Source organism: Colletotrichum truncatum (genome assembly GCF_014235925.2).
Source record: "Colletotrichum truncatum strain CMES1059 chromosome Unknown Contig_0002, whole genome shotgun sequence".
In the NCBI taxonomy this organism is placed as follows: domain Eukaryota; kingdom Fungi; phylum Ascomycota; class Sordariomycetes; order Glomerellales; family Glomerellaceae; genus Colletotrichum; species Colletotrichum truncatum.
In genome coordinates this window covers 6,127,482-6,146,830 of record NW_027222399.1, presented here as the reverse complement: position 1 = coordinate 6,146,830, position 19,349 = coordinate 6,127,482, and the positions used below count along the sequence as shown (strand labels likewise).

At 53.1% G+C, this 19,349-nt stretch overlaps 5 protein-coding genes across 5 annotated transcripts; 3 read left to right on the top strand and 2 right to left on the bottom strand.

Annotated features, from left to right (window-relative positions):
- Positions 1–112: 112 nt before the first annotated feature.
- On the top strand, positions 113–2,128 carry CTRU02_204631 (uncharacterized protein; the record flags this gene model as incomplete). The annotated part of the gene is made up of 2 exons (XM_036721105.1): positions 113–352; positions 404–2,128. 2 exons carry the CDS (start codon positions 113–115, stop codon positions 2,126–2,128), a joined length of 1,965 nt encoding a protein of 654 aa, XP_036587089.1.
- A 4,207-nt stretch (positions 2,129–6,335) lies between these two features.
- CTRU02_204630 (cytochrome p450) lies at positions 6,336–8,153 on the top strand (the record flags this gene model as incomplete). The annotated part of the gene is made up of 4 exons (XM_036721104.1): positions 6,336–6,647; positions 6,701–7,063; positions 7,119–7,949; positions 8,001–8,153. 4 exons carry the CDS (start codon positions 6,336–6,338, stop codon positions 8,151–8,153), a joined length of 1,659 nt encoding a protein of 552 aa, XP_036587088.1.
- A 201-nt stretch (positions 8,154–8,354) lies between these two features.
- Positions 8,355–9,968, bottom strand: CTRU02_204629 (uncharacterized protein; the record flags this gene model as incomplete). The annotated part of the gene is made up of 3 exons (XM_036721103.1): positions 8,355–9,101; positions 9,158–9,400; positions 9,468–9,968. The coding sequence occupies 3 exons, from the start codon at positions 9,966–9,968 to the stop codon at positions 8,355–8,357; spliced, it is 1,491 nt and encodes a 496-aa protein (XP_036587087.1).
- Positions 9,969–11,474: 1,506 nt separating this feature from the next.
- Positions 11,475–12,429, top strand: CTRU02_204628 (uncharacterized protein; the record flags this gene model as incomplete). The annotated part of the gene is made up of 7 exons (XM_036721102.2): positions 11,475–11,495; positions 11,548–11,634; positions 11,692–11,769; positions 11,822–11,951; positions 12,014–12,153; positions 12,217–12,298; positions 12,353–12,429. 7 exons carry the CDS (start codon positions 11,475–11,477, stop codon positions 12,427–12,429), a joined length of 615 nt encoding a protein of 204 aa, XP_036587086.2.
- Positions 12,430–14,804: 2,375 nt separating this feature from the next.
- CTRU02_204627 (uncharacterized protein) lies at positions 14,805–18,588 on the bottom strand (the record flags this gene model as incomplete). Its single annotated transcript, XM_036721100.1, has 3 exons — positions 14,805–14,927; positions 14,992–15,126; positions 15,172–18,588. 3 exons carry the CDS (start codon positions 18,586–18,588, stop codon positions 14,805–14,807), a joined length of 3,675 nt encoding a protein of 1,224 aa, XP_036587084.1.
- Between the last annotated feature and the right edge of the window lie 761 nt (positions 18,589–19,349).

Below are 19,349 nucleotides of genomic sequence, written 5' to 3'. Positions count from 1 at the left end.
CGTTGAATGATGAGCTTGAGAATTAGTCACGGGACCTGAAAATCCTCGATAGCCACCATTTGTCACTTGTCAACAACACGTCCTGGTAGGCGCTTGTTGGCGCTCAGTTCAAATGCCGGCTAGGACAAGATCGAAGCCTGCCGGGCAGGGAACTGGCCAACGTGACAGGAACCTCACTGATACGATCAGTGATAACACCAGCACCACGCCAACACGCCGCAGCAGACGGCTAAGGCATGATACTGATGTTCTGGAGGACCCTGAACTTCCACAACCGAAGAGGCAGCGAGAAAGCCCAAGGTCTGGAGGTGAAGCCTCTCATACCAATGTCAAGGACGGCAGAGTGAGATCAGTATGCCAGACCTTACCTATAACTTAGCAAGATGCTTACAAGCGTCGATAGATCGAAAAGAAAACTAGCCTCAAACGATTAGACACCAACTTGCGAGTAAACACACCAAGAAGGGCCGCGGATAATACTCAACGCACCCAGAAACGCCAGCAGTCTGAGAGGGCATATCGAGGACCGCAACAACTAACAAGAGGGGCTGAAAGACCACAGCCTACGACGCTAAGCAGCACCCAAGACATTTCTTTGAATTATGAACTCGACAAGCTATTTGACGTTTATGATGTGCCCACGAGCCCGCCCCCGAACCCCCAGACCCAAAAGCTCGGTGCATCCTACCAAGAGGTAGAAGTCGTGGGTTCTGACCCGGAAGAAGAGCTTTTCGTTAGACAAGAACAACACGACGACACGCGCCTGTACGATGATCCGACAATTATAGGAGCTTCAGAAGAGGCTGGTCAAAAAGAAGCACAAGCAGGTGAAGCTGCAAATCAGGAAGAACCACCTCCGGCTTCGACGCAGCAGCTGGCGGATTTCCTCGTTGACATGGGCCCACCTCAAGAGGCCCCTAATAAACATGTCGACATCGCGTATCCCGACGATTGCTTCATATTCAACGCTCCTACAGGTGAAGACGGGTCGACGGCAGCTACCCTTAAGTCCAGCGCTCTCAAACACATGGTTGACTTGATGAGCGGAACGGGTTGGGCTCAGCATGTTGGCATTAGCACTATTCACGCCGGCAGTACCCAACTTAGATCGAACTGGAACCGGCCTTACTGGGAACACTTTGTGTTTTTAAAGAACTTTTGGCAATGTATGCCTCGAGCGCCTCAGTTTTCCGAGCAATGCCGCTACTTGCACACGTCCGAGGATGCGGCCAAGGCAAAGGAGTCGATCAGGGAGGTGGACGAATTTGTTCGTGCAACGGTACAGCGAGCCAAGAAGATCACACGAGGACATGAAGAAATCATGCCCCCTAAACCGTCTACGAAGGACCTTTATGAGAAGATTATCCCGATGCTTGTATATACCCTCCACGGCGTCTTTCTAAGGGGGGTAGAAAGCAAGGTGTATTCCTGGCGTGGGAGATTCACAAAACCGACTCTACAGATCATGGAAAGGCTGCTGGCCTGGCTCGAAAGGTTACATACGACAATGATGGACAGCCTGAAAAGAAGGCCGCGGGACCAGACGGGGAGCATGATGACCAGTCGGAGCAAGCTTGCTCGCTATCTCGTGGATCTCAAGGTTGAAATCAAGGGCACGGTGGCCGAGATCGACGCTGCCCCCGAGCGCAAACGGATCTACAAGGAGAGACTATGGCAGGCGATAGAAAGAGAGGAGCGCGCGCGTCAAGAGGAGGAAGAGAGGAAGCGACGGCAGCGAGAGCTTGTCGACCGGCAGATAGCAGAGCGCCTCAGCCGCACTTGGTCTGGGTTATCACATCCAGAGGCACCTCAGCCAAGCCAAGAAACCCGATACAATGCGTCACAACAAACGGCAGCATCACGACAGCTTCAAGCGTCTGAGCCAACAACAAGACCTGGAATGGACCTGGCAGAACTTGTTGACCAAGACGAATCGTGGTCTCTGGAAGACGATAAGCGTCTCCTGAAGATTCTAAGGACCACATCAAAGGTGGAGCTGCAATACCTTGCGTGGGAGTTTGACCGCAGCATCAACGAAGTAAGCGACAGGGTGGAATTGCTGAAACACGCCGCCAGAGAAGCCGCCATTAACAAGAACAAACCATTCCCAGAGTTTGCGATTGTCTAGATGGTGCTGGGATGGTTTTACCAATGGCAACATTAGTTAGTTACGAGCATTTTGATTTGAGTGACACCCAGAGTATGCTATGCGCGCAGTTGTCGGCATCTCAACGCGAAGCATGTAAAATAATACAGGTTGCTGGCCCGGAATTACCAAACAGCCCCCGTCTCTATGCGCAGGGTTTGATGAGTGGCAGGAAGCGTTTCGGTATCCCATCATGCGGTTGCAGAGACAGGCCGCTACATGAATCATGGTCAACTGCGGACCTGCAGAGGGCACGACAGAATGCCATATAAACTTTATAAACAAGCACAACGGTGGCTCACTTGATGGTAACGGAATGAAGGCTAAAGTAACGCTAGAATCTGAACAGGGTCACCATTCGGAAACGGATAGGCGAAGAAGAGGCTTGTCCGCGTACTAGTAATGTCTCTCCCACGTGGGACATCCAAAGCAATTCCACCAGTTCGTGCCATGGTCGTGGTTGTCGGCCTGCGGCACATGTGGACGGAGACGCACGGAGAACACCTGTGCTGGCGGCCTCCATTTTGCATCTGCCGAAGGTTTTGGCTTTTGGAGATGGTACTATGTAATACACCATAAAGGTGCTGCTGGGTCTCTTAGTTTTGGAGGGGTGCGCTGTCCGTGGGGCTCGGCAGATGAAAACGAGAGCTGTTGGGAACTGAGAACTAGGGTTAGTCCCTGGAGGTGGCATCATGGGGCAGGCTGGGCTCATCGCGGATGGGACGGAACGAAATGGAATGGCCCAGAGGAACGGATGAGAATGTAGATCACAAGTGTGAGGGAAGGAATTCGGGCATGTTGCGGCGATGTTCTGCATGAGCTAGTAAAGAGGAGCTTGACGTTAGGGCAGCAAATGTTGCATTTACTGATTACTGTTGATTAGTAGCCATGATGCTGTGGACATGGTTCGACTTGGAAAGATAAGTCTTGAGGTTGGCCGGTTCTCTGATGAGTATGAAGTTGGTCGTCAGTTCCGTGTTACAGGCATGCTCTACTGAGGGACACAGTAGAGCAATCGGGCGGCGCACAAGCGTGCAGTTATTGGCGGGCACTGGACGGGATTTACACGTGCTGTGAAACGTTGACTCCGAAAGAAAATAGGTTTGCCTGGGCCGATGAGCAGAATATCCGGTTGGCATACAAGAGGTGTAAATTAATTGCCGATGAAGCTGGAGCTTGAAATCGGGAAGTGTGGTGGTGGCATGACCAAGGGCTACAAGGCGTCTGGCTTGTAGGAAGTGACGAATTTGGCATCGTCCCATCCTGGAACTCGGCGAGCAGGATAGCGGCAAAGGTGATGTGCATGGTTGCCGCGATTTGTTTTCTCCTCCGAGTCTCACAACCGCAGCGCTGAAGTCAGCCGCTGAGGAGGAAAGGCGGCCGTTAGAGACGTCAATCTGCTGCAGTGCAACCCACCCCAGAGCTACGTACTGGGCTGAACGATGCAGGTGCGGGGAACCCTTGAGTTGTCAAAAGAGAGAGAAAGAGAGTAAGTAAGCCTGCGATGTGCTCGGGCGTCGGGACTGAACGGCGGTTGAGAGGATTGGAGATGGCAGCTGGCTTATTTTCTGGAATAGTGGAACAGTATCCGTAAACATTTGACAGACACAGACACGGCGCCAAGCAGGAGAGTGAAATTTCCAGCAGTGTGACAACCATCATTCAGTCAATCAGTCAGTATTTTGTCAGCCGTCGGCAGTAAAATCGAGAATCAGTGGGATTCGACGCCTGTCTTGTTTAGGGCCAAAGGTATTTGACGAGGTGCAGAGTCGCTTGGAACGAGATGTGATTGGTGCAAAGGGAGTGTATGTTAGAGGAGGCTGGGCTGGAACGAAGGCATGGGTCGTGTCTTGGATTATGTGGATGTGAAAGAGTGGGCAGTCTGACGGGCCATGGTGTCTTCGGGCCAGAATGTCGGCAATGGAATGTCGGATCGAATTGTGAGCCTGAATGTTTCTGATAGCCCCTTTCAGACAAACCCTTTGCGAAGTCGATGGCAACAACAAAGGGAGGCAACGAGTCAGGCTTTTCAAGGTGGCGTTCGGCAAAAGAAGGGAAAGTCTCAGTCCCTGAGTCGCTGGCTGAGAAATAGCTCAGGCTCAGAGACCACCAAAGGCGGAATGAAGAAAGGGAGACAAGGAGAGAATAGCCCTTCAACACCGTATGAGAGCAAGAGCACCTTCTGAGTCCATTTTCAACTGCCGTGTCCCCCACCTGTTTCCATAGCCATGTCATGCCTGTTTCCAGCAGACGCCGGACCCTCTTTCCCCCGCAGATAAGGTGTCCAACAGTGGGTCGCTGGACCGTGTTTTCCGCCGACACTTCGCAGAGAAAGAGAGGGAGAGGAGAGAGACGGCTGGCAAAAGGGTGTCACGGTTGGTGGCCAGCGGCTTCTCTTGCCCATTCTGTCCAAAACTTCTCATATCCCACATACGCAGATACATCATGGACAGGGAACTTGGCCTCTCCTTACTGCAGCCATCGCGTTGCTGCTTCGCCTTTCTCCATGGCACGAACCTACCGGTGGTATCGGAAATGTCGGCCGATAGGTTCGATCTGAATTACGAAGTTAATCCTCGCCTACCATTTCCGTACCCTGTTTTTCGGGTCTAACTCGTCCTCACTTAGGACGAAGAACCACACAAATGCATCTGCCGAAGATGGAATTGGTCATGACCGACCTGAACATCCACTCTCCAAGACCTGGTCCCCCCCTCCATCGGATCATTCGTCATATTTCAGTTCCGCGCGCATCCTCTGCCAATGGCAACGCCCTTGAAACCTTCGGCAGGCAGTCGGTTCCCCCCCCCCCCCCCCCTTCACTCTAGCTGTTCAAGTCACAATACGGCACGGCAGTATCAACGTTGCTGAGAACCTCGAGCTATACTCGCTGGAGAACGACCTGCCCATTGCACGTGTTTCCTCTGACACACACATACAGCAAAGGGACACAAACGGCCATGACTCCAAGGCCAAATAGCCCCGGCTCGGTCCCCCGGCAGCGGAAACTCCCCCCTCCAATTCCCCCTCAAAGACGGGCCCACCCAGACCAGGGTCACCCTCCTTACCCCAGGATCTGTTGCGCCTTGCCTAGGCTTTCCCCAATATTTATTCTGCAAGCCTCTGAGTGGCCGCTATCCGCTGCAGTCCCCGGGGCCGACACACCTACAGTTGCTCAAAGAACGGCCGACGCCAAGTGCTGTGTAAGATGCGACACGCTATTTGCTGGTTGTTTTTTTTCTTCATCGTGACGTGGGGTGTCCCCCCTTCCAAGAGGCGATTCCATGCAGACTTCCACGCTACTACGTTGTCTGTGCTGCCACTACTCTCTACGCGACCTTGGACACGGACAGGAATCGCTTTGTGACTCGGTCCAACGACCGTTGGTGCTGGCCGTGGCCTAATGAGCAGTGAGAAGGAAAAAGGATTACCCCCATGGTAGTCTCGTCTGCTCCGGACAGTTTGACAATGCTCCGGTCCTGGTCATCCCGATTGCATATTCCATCTGAATTTGCCATCATTGATCAGCCCTTCAAATGCGTTGTTCTCGTACGGCTCTTCGGCATGGCGTCTAACACCGCCTCTTTCGCTACTCATCCGCATCCACACCCGCCCGCTCTCAAACCTGGATCCCAGAGACGCAGAACCCTTGTGAATTCTAACTTTATTTCCAGCTCTCTTGTCTCATCTCTGACGAGACAGACGCCGGCGCCAACACTTCATGCTTGAGAGAAATCAGGTCGTCTTCTTCGAGGGTGACCCATCCTACCCACATTTTGCTCATCTGCGTTGGATCTCAAGGCCTTGTAGTGTTGCCTACCCTTCCCGAAGACCGTCCCCTTACTTGCCGTTTCCGCCGCTGGATGCCCACACAAACTTAAGCGCATCTGCCATCCCGAATGACGCCTGTCTTCTCCACCACCGAGGCACAGGTGCAGCTGCAAGTTGACCACACGGCATGCCCCCTCGCATACCTTTCAGCCCCATAAGATCCTGTCGATGCGTCCCAAGATAGAAACTGGGTAATTTGCTTTCGGTAACTAGTTCGGGTAATCGTCTGGTCCGTCTCCTACATCAACCTGATAACCGCCCCGTTGGCATTATTTACATTTGTTGCAACTGGCCGCATCTACGTGCAATTGCTCTGCAGGGAACTTGACTCCCAACTTCATCACCTTCTCAGCCAAAGATGCACGGCATTACGGAGACTTTACTAGACACACTTGCCCAGCACTGGCTGTCAATAGGTCTATCACTTATTGCCGCCTGGCTGGTCAAAAACCATTACCACAATGGTCTAAACAAGTACCCTGGGCCATTTTTGGCTTCCCTGACAGACTGGTGGCGTTTCTTCGATGTGATGACTTACCGTCCGGAGGTAACGCATCAAAAACTGCACGAAAAGCACGGAGACATTGTTCGACTAGGACCCAACACCCTCTCGTTTGCCGATCCTGCTGCCTTGAAGACCATTTACGGGTTGAACAAGGGTTTTGTCAAGGTAACATCCACTGAGCCGTTGTATCCTTCCCAAGCATAGCTAACAGGACCTAGTCCGACTTCTACATCGTCCAACAGTCCGTGGTCAAGGGTCACAGGCTGCAGTCGCTATTCAGCTCAACGGACAACAGCTTTCACTCGCAGTTCCGTCGTTGCGTTAACTCGGCCTTTTCCATGTCGGCACTAGTTCAGTACGAACCTTTTGTGGACAACACCACCAAATTGTTCCTGTCCCAGACTGAGAAGTTGTTCGGAGGAAAGCCAGACGGTTGCGATTTCACTACCTGGCTGCAATTCTACGCGTTCGATGTCATTGGAGAAATCACTTACAGCAAGCGTCACGGTTTTGTTGAGAAGAATGAGGACATCGACGGCATCGTGGCGTATTTGAGCAAGCTGTTCCTCTACGTTGCACCGGTAAGGCTCCACGGTATCTTTCATCAGCAGAGGCCCGTCACTAACACTCCGTCAGATCGGTCAAATCCCCTTTCTCGACCTTCTTCTACTCAAGAACCCCATTTACCTCAAGCTTTCACAATGGGGCTTCATTGATGCCACATTTCCCGTTGCTCGTTTCGCTCGTGCCCGCATGGCCGAGCGTCTTCCTCAGATCGACGCCAACGACAAGCCCTTGCTGCCTGTGACTTCGGGTAAGAAGCAGGCCCAGCAACCGGACCTTTTGTCCAAGTTCCTTGCTGCTCGCGAAGCTCGCCCGGAATTCATGACGGACGTGCTGGTGCAGACGATGGCGGTGAGCATGGCATTTGCCGGATCCGAGACGACGGCCATCAGCCTGGCTGCCGTGTTCTATTATCTACTGCGCACGCCAACAGCACTTGCACGGCTGAGAGAAGAGTTGGATACTTTTGGCAAGGAGGGTGGCTTCAGCGACACCGAGACAGGACTTGTTACGTGGACTGAGAGCCAGAAGTTGACGTACCTTGACGCCTGCATCAAGGAGGCCTTCCGCATGCACCCTGCCGCCGGATTGCCACTGGAGCGCATCGTTCCCGAGCAGGGTGCCGAGATTGCCGGAACATTCGTTAAGGGAGGAACTATTGTTGGCTGCAGCGCGTGGATCATCCACCGACGACCTGAGATCTGGGGCGAAGACGTCGACACGTACCGGCCGGAGCGGTGGTTGGTGGACGAGACCAAAGATCGGACGACAGAGGAGCAGCGTATTAAGGAGATGAACGGTATGATGTTCCAGTTCGGCATGGGCAGCCGGACATGTATCGGAAAGAACATCAGCTTGCTGGAGATTTACAAGCTGGTGCCTTCCCTCCTTAGGAGATTCGATGTAAGTGCCTGTTCATATTCGGATCGACAAGATGATGCTAACAGCACGTAGATCAGTTTCAAAGACCCGAGCCAGGAATGGGAACTGGTAAATGCATGGTTCGTCAAGCAGAACAACTTCCACGTCAAGTTCGGCAGGAGAGAGATCGTCAAGCCGAGCTCAGCGAGAAAGCTTCTTCCACGTAGTCATGATGTTGTTCGTTAATGTACGATGGGTGATTGATGAAGCAATGATGATAGATGCAGAGTATCACGATACTGTTCACATGTCTATACAATTACAAATTTCACCATGACGTGTCCTTTTTTCTAGCTCAAACGTGACCGATCTACAGGATATCTTGCGGCAACAGGGACAATTAAAAACAACAACAATATGGGAAGCCAACCTCCACTCACGCCGTAATCACGCCCACTCAAACTCGTTCTTCAGCCCCTCAGCACCGCTCTTGTCCTCGAAGTCGAGGAACCCGCAGATTCTGCCCTCCGGGTCCCATTCCTTGCGGGCCTTCATCAACCTCTTGCCCTGCTCGTCGCCCCAGAACTTTGTCCGGCGGTACCGGAAGTCGGCATCTCCAAGGTAACTTCCCGCAGACTGCTTCTCAACATCCGCCATGACGTCCCTGACCCAGCCTAGACACCTCTCGTCGTCCGCGGCATCGGGGTATACAGTGTACAGCGCGAAGTAGTGATCGCTCTGCATGCTCAGCGCCATGTCGGGCATTGCCTTGACTTCACCATCCTTCTTGTCGGCTTCAGTAGCCGCAGCAGCGCCGGGGCCGAGTTGCGGCCGGCGGGAGCACGGGTTCATGGAGTAATAGAGCGCGAAGGACTGCGGCGTGGGTAGCGTCGTAAAGGCCTTCTTTAGTACAGCGGGGACACTGACGTCGTTGGAGACGTAGGCGTTCTCGGAGATGTACCGGTGCGCGGGCGGGTTGGCGCCGTCCTGGTCGCAGTATTGCTGGGGCAGGGACGTCGGCGTTGCGAAGACTGTCGATAGCGGGCGGGACGGGTGGCTTGAGTGAAGGGGAATCAAGGGGTCAGGCGTGGGGCTGAAGGAGAGGAAGTTCGCCATCACCTGCGGAGATGTTGCGCCAGGGGGTGTCAGAGTGAGGAGGACGATTTCCGTCGTCGGCGAGGCGGTTGGGCAGATCTGGGGACGGTCAGTCCAAGGCACATATGAGAGAAAGAAAGTGGGCATGAGCATACTTTGATGACCCAGTTCAGAATCTCCTCGAACCGGTCTAGGGAATAGAAGTAGAGAGACTGGTACATGCCCGTCAACGGACGGGTGCGGAGGTGGAAGCGGGTGACGATGGCGGGAAACCCGGGGCCGGAGCCACGTGCCGCCCAAAAGAGGTCAGTGTTCTCCGTCTCGGAGCAGCGCAGCTCTCGACCATCGGCAGTGACGACGTCGATGGCGACGATATTCTCACACGCCCAGCCCCAATTCTGATACAGTCAGCGTTAATCCTTAAAAGAATTCTCCAGACAACGGTCTCAGGAAAAATAATCTTACTTTGCAATTCCAGCCCATGCCACCCTGCAATAAGAAGCCTCCCAGCCCGACATCAGGACAATGGCCACCAGGAAACCATCTCCCTACGCCCTCTTCGCTGTCGTCGTCGGGCCCGCCAAGCTGCTGGGCGAGGAATGAGTTCAACTCCCTTCCCGTCCTCGCAGGCGCGGCACTAACCACCCCGGTGCTCTTGTCGTAGACAATGCCATCTTCACCACCAGTCCCCTCCCCCAGATAGCCGAGATCAATGAGTAGAGCTTCATCACGGACAGACCACGCAGCCCAGCTGTGACCGCCGCTGCGCACGCTCACGCGCCATCCCTTCTCTGCGGCGAGCTTCACGGCTTCCGCAACGTGAGAACGGCGCGTTGCCTGCACGACAGCGACAGGGCGGCGCGAGAAGTCCCGAAGGGCATTGAACACGCGGCCCCAGACGGCAACGGAGTAATCTGTAAAGGGCGTGTCTTCGGCATAAAGAATAGGCAAAGGCGGCACGGGCATTTTGGCGGTTGTGCGTCTTTCCCGTAACTTTAACGCTGGTACCGGGTTCGTGGGGAGTTCTGTCTTTCCGTCTTTCACGACTGTGGGAAACTAACAACGTTGTCGCTGAATTGTGCGAGATCCGGAGATTCAAAATACCCGTCCAAGATCGAAAACGAAGAACCGACGATAGAACAGATTTCCAAACCTCGTGGCAGTTCTGTTAAGAAGAAAGAATGCTTCCCCCCTACAGATATGGCCAGGAACGATGAAGAGCTTCAGAGATCTAGAACCCCTGCTATCGGCGGAACAAAGACTCTCTCTCAAAGGAGACAAAAAAAGACCACTGCTGGCACCGAGTCTGGAACCCTGTCTCGGCGCTGTCCAATCCCACGCAACTGAGGCTAAATGTAGCTTGTACAGAAGCGGCGAGAGAGTCTAAACGGACCTTTCAGCCCTGGCACGCCAAATCTTGAGCGTATCTGGGAGTTTAAGTCAGTTTCCCTATAGCTTTATAAAATTCGTGGGGAAGGGGGGAAAGCCAAACCTAGTTAAAGCTTAATAGGCAGTACACGAGAGAGAGAGAGAGAGAGAGAGAGAGAGAGAGAGAGAGAAGAAGAAAAAAGAGAGAGAGAGAGAGAGAGAGAGAGAGAGAGAGAGAGAGAGAGAGAGAGAGAGAGAGAGAGAGAGAAGAAGAAAAAAGAGAGAGAGAGAGAGTTCAAGTCGTCAGCTCAAGTAAAATTAAGCAAACCGTTCCTTCAAGTCAACGGACAGAGTCGAACCACAATCTTCTCGGTAGATGTGTATTTCGAGGTCAAAGAGTCGATTGAATAAGCTAGGTATGGAAACCAATTGGTTAATCAAGCAGGAATCTTGGACATTGGCAAGGGCAGTTAAATAGAATGGTTTCATCGCTTCGAACGCGAAGTCACCCTCATTGAAAGCTGAGGTTTACTAGTCATCCCCCCACACACCCTCCACTGTAACAGGCGGGACCTCTTCTTTACCCCTCCACTCACCCGCCGCCATTCGTCCAAACGATTCGTGTCTCTAGAAGAAATGTCGCCAGATGTCCATTTTGTTTCACGGGATGCGGGAGACATTTGCATTCTGTTCAGGGTACTTGGGCAAGGATGTGGCATACCCCTCCCTCCCGGGCTGGCCGCTTACGAAGCTGCCGTGGGAGGGTGTGGTCAAGGCGACCATTGGGGGGGGGGGATAACCTGACCAATTACCCACTTATTTAAATGAATTATGGGTCTATCTGACCAATTTTATGATTGGCTGTATTGAGGTGAAGTGGGTCCACCTGACCATGGAATTTTTAATCGGTCAGGTGCACGGACCAGTTACTGATTGCGTCCCACTACTGATTGGGGTGCATACCCCATATTAATATTTAAATCCCTATTCCATTCTGATTCTCTTCCTTTTCCCTCCGTAACCCTTTCAAATCGTATGCGCCCCCCCCCCCCCCTGGCGCACCGATTCCTAATTACTTCCGAATCAGTTCAGAAATCCGACATCATGCCTTCATACAAGGATTCTGTAAGTACAATGGAATCGGTTTAGGATCGATTCAGAACTGATTCAGAATCAGGACGATTACAAGACCTACAAAGAAGGTCTTCTCCAGGGCGGCAAGAACCACCGCATGGAGGATCTTCCTCCCTTCGAGTTCAACGAGGTAAGTGATTCAGAAGCGATTCCACAACGATTCAGAAACAGTTCTGAATCGATTCAGGCTGGCGAAGTCAAGCTCGCCCCTGGCGAACTCTACTGCCGCTGGGGTGGTAGATCCAGCAGCATCACGTGCACCAAGGTAATTCAGAATCAGTTCCGGATCAGTTCAGAACTAATTTCGAATCGATTAGACGGAGCGGTTCTCGAGCGAGTCGAACCTCAAGAACCACATCAAGAAGCACAAGCTCGACGGGGTCCCGGCCAAGGTTAAGAGCCGCAAGTCCGGCGCGAACTCCGTCGAGGAGAACGATGATGCAGCTGGTAAGTGATTCTGAACTGATTCTGTACCGATTCTGAACTAGTTCTAAACTGATTATGAATAGAATTCTACGACCGCATCCACGGCATCGCCATCGGCGCTCGCGATGACAGCGAGCTGCAGACTCCTTCCAAGAAACGGAAGGCGCAGACCCCTCCCCCCCTTCTTGCCGTGCCCACGCGCAAGCGGGGCAACCAAACTGTGGTAAGTGATTCTCAATCGATCCGGAATCCTTTTGGAACCCATTCTGCATCGATTCTGCAACAGATCAACTTCGCCGAAATGCGTCGCGCCGCCGGCTTCCCTGCCAAGGGCAAGTGCACCCACTGCACCACTGCCCGCAATGCCAGTAAGTTTAGAATCAGTCTTGAAGCAGTTCAGAACTAATTACGAATCGATTCAGAATGTCCTCCCGCCCTTCGCGATCAGGAATGTGAGGTCTGGGCCCGCTTTGAGGATGATGAAGAAGATGAGGCCTGAATCAATTCAGGATCGGTTTGGAACCAGTTTGGGACTTCTTTCGGGACCGATTTGGAACCGCTTTAGAATCAATTCTTTATAGATACCCGGGGCGTTCGGTTTTTAAGCTTTTTTTTAAAAAAAGCATTTCTAAATCAATACAGAAATGATTTAGAATCGATTCTCTACCTATCCTATATGCTATCAAAGTCCTAACCTTCTCCGCCGCTCTGCTAACTCTAGTTCCTTTTCTTGTAGTTCAAGCTTCTGTTTTTCAACTAGAAGTTTTCTTGCTTCTAATTCTAATCGCTTTTCTTCTAATTCTAGACTTTGCTTCTGTAAGTCAAAGTCATCTTGTTGTCCCTGTCTGATTTCGTTTCTTAAGTTAGAAATAGATGTTCTTTGGAGAGTATTTGACCTAATAACCCCAGAAGATGAAGCATGGGAAAGACGAGGGGATCGATTCCGAATCGCTTCTGAAAGACTTCGGGATCGATTCGGAATTGAGGATGGACTTCTTGAATTAGTACCCCTTGAGGGACTAGACGTAAAGAGTCGGGTTGATAAAAGCCTTTCAACACGTTCATTATCTAGTTGCTCACGGGATTCCCTCTGGCGTTGGCGTTTAAGTTCTAAAATAATTTAGAAATAATTATTAATAAATATTAAAGTATTTTTAACTTACGTAAACGGCTTGCAGCTGTATTATAACGGCTAATAATAGAAACATCTTTCCAGGAAAGCCGGATTCCTAGTGTTGTAAACACTGTATCCTGCTCTAAAAGATGGCGATCGTATTCTGCACATCTAAGTACTTTTGAATTAGTTCTCAACGCATTCCAAACCAATTCCGAATCAATTCAGAAGGGATTCCAAACTTACTTCTGGATACATGTAAGTAATGGTAAATACCGATTACTCCAAGTATATGAGGCTTCATGTAAAACCTCAACAGTATTTGTATTAGGTATGAATTGACTCCAATCTGATAAGGGGATTTTAGAGCAGTTCTGATTAAGTCCAGCTGCAATTGTTTTTCGGGCTTTATGTTGAGCCCATGCTTTTATTTGAGGTTCAGCTAAGTAAATTAGTTCCCAAGTGATTCTGAAGCGATTCGGAAGCGATATAGAATTGTGGGAATTGCCGGGCATGGTTGTACTGAATCTGTGATGTAATTAGTTCTGAAGTAGTTCGGGATCGATCCCGGATCGATTCAAAAGTAGTTCGTTTACCATTCTCCAAGGCGATTTAATATCCTCCTCATTTAAAGTCCTTATATCAATAACATAAAGGACTCCATTCTCACTTGTTTCTGGATATTCTATAAATGTAGGTAGAAAGATTACTTTTTGAGCAAGTACATGAACATCCCTGAGGCTATTATGCCCAGAACGGGTTGCCTCTGATGAAACAAGTGTTGGAGGTATTTCTGAATCGGTTTCGAGTTGATCCTGAATCGATTTAGAACTAATTCCAAAGTCGTTCTCATATATCCCTACCTCCTCATTTACTGGTAAGCCAGACTGGGCCTGGGCTGGTAGTTGATAGTAAAGATTTAAGTCTTCTTCAGCTTCTGCATCAAGACTAGTAGGTTCTAATAGAGGACTTATTCCCTCTAGGCGAGGGAAGAGATTTTCAATCGATTGAAGAGCCATTGTAAATCGATTCGGAACGGATTTGGAAGCGTTTAAATGTCGTATGTTCTTACAAAAAGTATGTCAAGGGTGAGGTTTCAAACCGCGCTAAGGAATTTCAACCTGACCATAGCTAACTAGCTGACCATGGTCAGCTGATCTCAGGGTAGCCCCACAAATCACAAAATAAGTGGGTAATTGGTCAGGTTATCCCCCCCCCCCAATGGTCGCCTTGACCACACCCTCTGCCGTGGCGCACATCAGGGCCGAGCCACTTCAGATCCGGTTACTAGGCACTGCCACCTCGTGGCTTGTGGAGCCTACAGAAGTCGACCACGCAGTACACACGCACGCCACCGAATTCCGGCTACTTGGGAGCAACATGACACCATTTTCTGGTTCGCAAACAGTCATCTTTATAGCGAGAGGAAAAGGGGGTATCGTCCATTGCTACCTCGTCACATCACGCACATTCCTCCCTATTATCCGCGTTCGACGCAACGCAGTACAGCACTCGGCAGCTCTATCCCTCTCTTACAAGATCAAATTTGGTACCAGTAGGCAAAACAAGCACCCCTCCTCACTGCCAGGCAGATAGACATTCCGGCCGACATAACCCCCGTGCTGTATTAAAACGAAACCTCAAGCCCCGGCCATGCGGGGCGAGGAGAAACGGCCAAAAGCCATGCGTGCGACAATCGTCAGGCGGCGAGCCTGCTAGCCAAAACCAGACATGTGTGCCATCAGTAGCGGGGGGGGTGCTTAGTTGTCGACCCGCGGCGACTGCTGGAAGTCCGTGATGGATTCCAGCATGGCCAGGTTCTTCTCCTGCATGTCACGGTCCATGTTGTGTATCTGGTTCGCGTTGACTCTAGCTCTTTGTAGCTATAAGCTTGTTAGTAACTCTGTCAAAAAAGTAGACGGGGAGCATCAAGCAGGGCGATCCCACCACAGCCAGTGCCTCGGAGGAATGGTCTTCTTCCTCACCTTCCGCGGGCTCATTGGACGCGCCGTTCGCGTCGTCGTCGGCATCGGCGAATCTGCTAGCAGCAAGACCCTTCGGCTTGGCGGTTGCTGCGTTGGCCTGTGGTTGTTAGTGCCAGCTCAATTGTGACTGTGACGCACGTACCTTGACCTCCGCAATCTCAGCATCCTTCACCTTGAGTTGCGCTTGCAACTCCTCGACGCCCTTCTCCTTGTCGGTCAAGGTACTCCTCAGACTCTCAATCTGCTCCTCCAGAGCCCTGCGCTTGGCCTGCTCCTCCTCGACGATCTTGGTCATCGTGTCGTTGAGCTCCTCGTAGTCGGCCTTGTAAGTCTTGAGCTGCTTGTCAGCCTCCAGTTTGGACGCCTCGAGCTCCTTCTGGGCGAGCGCCAGGTCCTCCTTGACATCCTCGACTTCCTTCTTGGCAACAGTGAGGCTGTTTTGGACGATGTGAAGCTCATCCTCGAGACCCTTCTTGACGTTGGCGAGCTGCTCACGAAGACCGTCCGCCACGGAGGTATCGGGAGGCGTGGGCGACTTGTTCTTGACCGCATCCAGAGCTGCCTCAGCCTCAGCGCGAGCCATTTTCTCCAGCACAACAGCCTGGCCAAGCTCACCGATTTCTTGCTCAATCTGAGCCTTCTCGGCCTCGGCCTTGATGGCCGTCTCCTTCGCCGCCTTGAGAGCAGCCTCGAGCTCGGAGGCATCGGCCTTTTGCTTCGCGATCTCTGCGGCAAGGGCTTCGCTCTTGGTCTCGTACTGGTTCGTCAGCTCTGCAACAACCTTCGCGTGAGCCTGCTTCAGTTCATCAAGCTCGGCCTGTGCGCCAGAGGCACTCTGCTGCTTCAGCGCGTCCAGCTGCTCGGCGTGCACAGCGATCAGCTTCTCGACTTCGGCGGAGTGAGTGTCGTCGAGGCTTCGCTTAGCCTCGGCGAGGGCGGCGGCGCTCGACGTCTCGGTCTCCCTAACTCTAGTGAGAGCCTCCTCAAGCTGGACCTTCAGTGTGGCGAGCTCCTCAGAGTGCGCGTTGCCGGCCTCCTTGGCAGCGGCCAGCTCGGTCTGGTGAGCGGCGAACAGCTTCTCCTTGGCATCGGCTAGTTCAGCCTCGTGGGAAGCAGTCAGTTTCTCACGAGCCTCTGCAAGCTCGGCCTCATGGGCAGCTCGCAACTTCTCTGTGGTAGAAGCAAGCTCCTCTTGGTGGGCGGCAATCAGCTTTTCTTTGTCACCAGCGCTCTCAGAGAGGGCCAAGGCCTTCTCCTTCTCGCTGGCAATATCGGCCAACAGCTTTTCCTTCTCACCAGATGTCTCAGCTTTCAGAGCCTCGACAACCTCAGCGTGAGATGCCTTGAGCGACTCAATTTCCTTGGCCAGTCCGGATTCGCTCTCGCTCTTGAGAATCTCAAGCTGCTTGGCGTGACTGTCCTTCAAGCTCTGGAGCTCAGCGAGCTGGGCATCCTTGTCGGCGGAAGCGCCGCTCTTGGCGCCCTCGATCTCCTCGGCGTGGCTAGCGCGAAGGGCATCCAGGGCCTTCTGATGCTCGGCCTCCTTAGCCTCCAATGCGGCCACAGCGGCGGCGAGCTCAGCCTTGGCCGCCTCGAGGGCCTTGGTCTGGCTCTCGGCGGAATCAGCCTGGGATTTTGTAAGATCGCCGTGCTGGGTCTCGAGTGCACTGTGCTTGGAAGTGAGCTCAGTATGCTGAGCCTCGAGCTCATTGTGCTTGGCCTCAAGGTCGTGGAACTTGCGCTTGAAGAAAGCGTCTCCCTTGAGCGACTCAATCTCCTCCTCGTAGTCTTGCGAGACCTGCTTGAGCTCTGCGTCATGCTTCTTGATTTGGGCCGAATGCTCAGCCTTGGCCTTCTCAAGAGCCTCATCCTTGACAGCAATTTCCTCCTTGATGCTGTCAATCTGCTTCTTGAACTCCAGAGCCTCTTCCTGGGCCTGGGCGAGCTCAGCCTGGGTAGCGGCGAGCTTAGACTCAACCTCGGCAACGGTAGCCTGGACAGCAGCCAGCTCGGCCGTCTTAGCATCGAGGTCGGCCTTGGCCTGCTCCGCGGCCTGCTCGGCAGCTTCGAGCTTAGCCTTAAGCTCAGCAATCTCGCCCTCAACGGCGGCGAGCTTAGTCTTGTGAGACTCCAACTCGGCGTTCACCTTGCTCTCGTGGGCGACTTCGAGCTCGTTCTGCGATGATGTGAGTTCATCAATCTTCTTCTGCAGCTCGGTGATGGCATCCTCGTGGCTAGCCTTCATCTTGGCCAGGGATTCTTCCTGGTCGGCAGAGGCAGTCTTGCCCTGGCTGGTCTCCTCGGCATGCTTGGCCTCGAGGGCTTCGATTGCGGCTTGGTGCTGGCCGGTCAAGGACGTCTGCAGCTCTTCGAGCTTGTTGGCATGCTCCTCCATGGCCTTGTGGAGGGCGGACTCGCTTTGCTTCAGTTTCTCCTCGTGCTCGGCTTGGAGGGTCTCGAGGGACTGCTTCAGCGAAGCGAGTTCAATCTCAGCAGCCTCCTTGGCGGCGATTGCCTCCTTGTACTCGCTTTGCTGTTTCTCGAAGTCAGCATCAGTGGCGATAAGATGTTCGTTGGCCTCATCCACCTGGTTCTCCAGCTCGGTTTGCTTAGCTTGCAGATGGGCCACCTGGTCTTGGTGGGCCTTTTGGATATCATCAACCGCGCTCTGCACCTGGGCAGCCTCTTTGTTCGTGGCATCGCCTAGCTGAGCCAACTTTTCATGTGACTGCTGTACTTGTGTCTTGAGTTCAATAAGTTGAGATTCCTTCTCATTCAGCTGCGATTCCTTCTCGGTGAGCTGTGCCTTGAGCTGCTCAATTTCCTTGGTCAAGGCCTCGGAAGCGCCAGAGGAATCCGGTCGGATGGACGGTCTTGAGCTTCTCGTGGCGGTGCTAGAGACGGAGCCGGCGGCAGTCGACAGGCGCTTTTTGGCCTCGGCAACGGCGCCAGTGCCGGTGGTAGCTGATCGAGTGCTAGTCGAGGACGGGCGGGGAGCGGAGCTGATGGAGGACCGCGACCCCGTCGACGAGGGCCTCAAGGCGGACGAGCTGCTCACGGAGCTGGTAGGTTTACGAGCGGCAGCCGTGGCAGCACCGGTGGTGGTGGTCGAAGTCCTCTTCTCCTTGCTTGGCGAGCTGGCGGCGCTGCTGGAGACGGTCGAGGTGCGACGGATGGTCCGCTTGGTCTCATCTTCAGAGGCAGACACACTCGGCCGCGAGCGGTGAGTGGCCGTGGACGAAGTGCTGGGGACCTTGCGAGTGGCGCTGCTCGTCGTGCTGGTGGTGCTGCCAGGAGGACGGGTAGGGGGCTTGCTCAGACCGCCAGCAACGCGGGAAGTCGATGCGGTACCAGCGGGCTTCGCGACGCTCGACGTTGACCCAGCAGGGCGGCGGACGGCCGTTGTAGTTGTTCCCGAGCTCGAGCTGGGCTTCTTCAGGGAGGAAGAGGCCGAAGCGGTGGACTTGGTGCTCGGAGAGCCGGTGTTGGCAGCAGCGGCGGCAGCGGCCTTGGGCGCATCGTCGTGCTGAACGACCTCGAAGCTATCGGCGTCGGACATGGTTGGAGATTATCGTGGGACGGCGAAGAGAACGTGTCGTTGAGCAATTCTGTCGGTGCATGTCAGGTTAGCCAGGAGTTCCGAGAAGAGTTCGGGTAGCTGCAGGAATTGATAGACACTCAGGAGAGCGGGAGCGACGTTATGTCTCACTGGGGGTTAGGCAAGCAAGGGCAAGCTGCATTGACCCTTGAAAGAGAGGAATTTGGATAGGACAAGGGCGGAATTGGGTCGAACTGGCTGGACTTACCTGGCGACGTCGTCGTACGAAGTCTGCTTCTCCTTTTCTATCCTTTGGACACTGGAGCTCCTCTCGCCTTGGGTAGAAGCACCAACAAAACAACTCCAAGGAAACAGGTTTGATAAAGAAAGATACACAGAAGGACACAAAAGTGGCCGTTAAAACTACGAAACTCTGAGCTCTGATCAGTAGCGAGGCTCAGTAGAGTAGAATTGGTATCGAGAGAGAGAGCGAGAGGAAGGTGCGGGATAGAAGGACGAAGAGGTGAGAGGTGTCTAATTAGGTAAGGTACGGACCAGGAGCATATAAAAAAAAAAGTTGCTGAGAATGCGGCGTGGATGGAGACACTGGGGACACACGGACACGGCGTGGACATGTCCAGCTAGGGTGGAAAGGACCCCTTCGGATAAGGTGATGGGTGCATGGGATGTGCGTTAGTATGGGGACAGGTACAGCGGGCAGTCTGCACCAGATGCTGCACTAAATGTGCGGGTGAACTGGCATTAGGCGGCCCTTGCAGCAC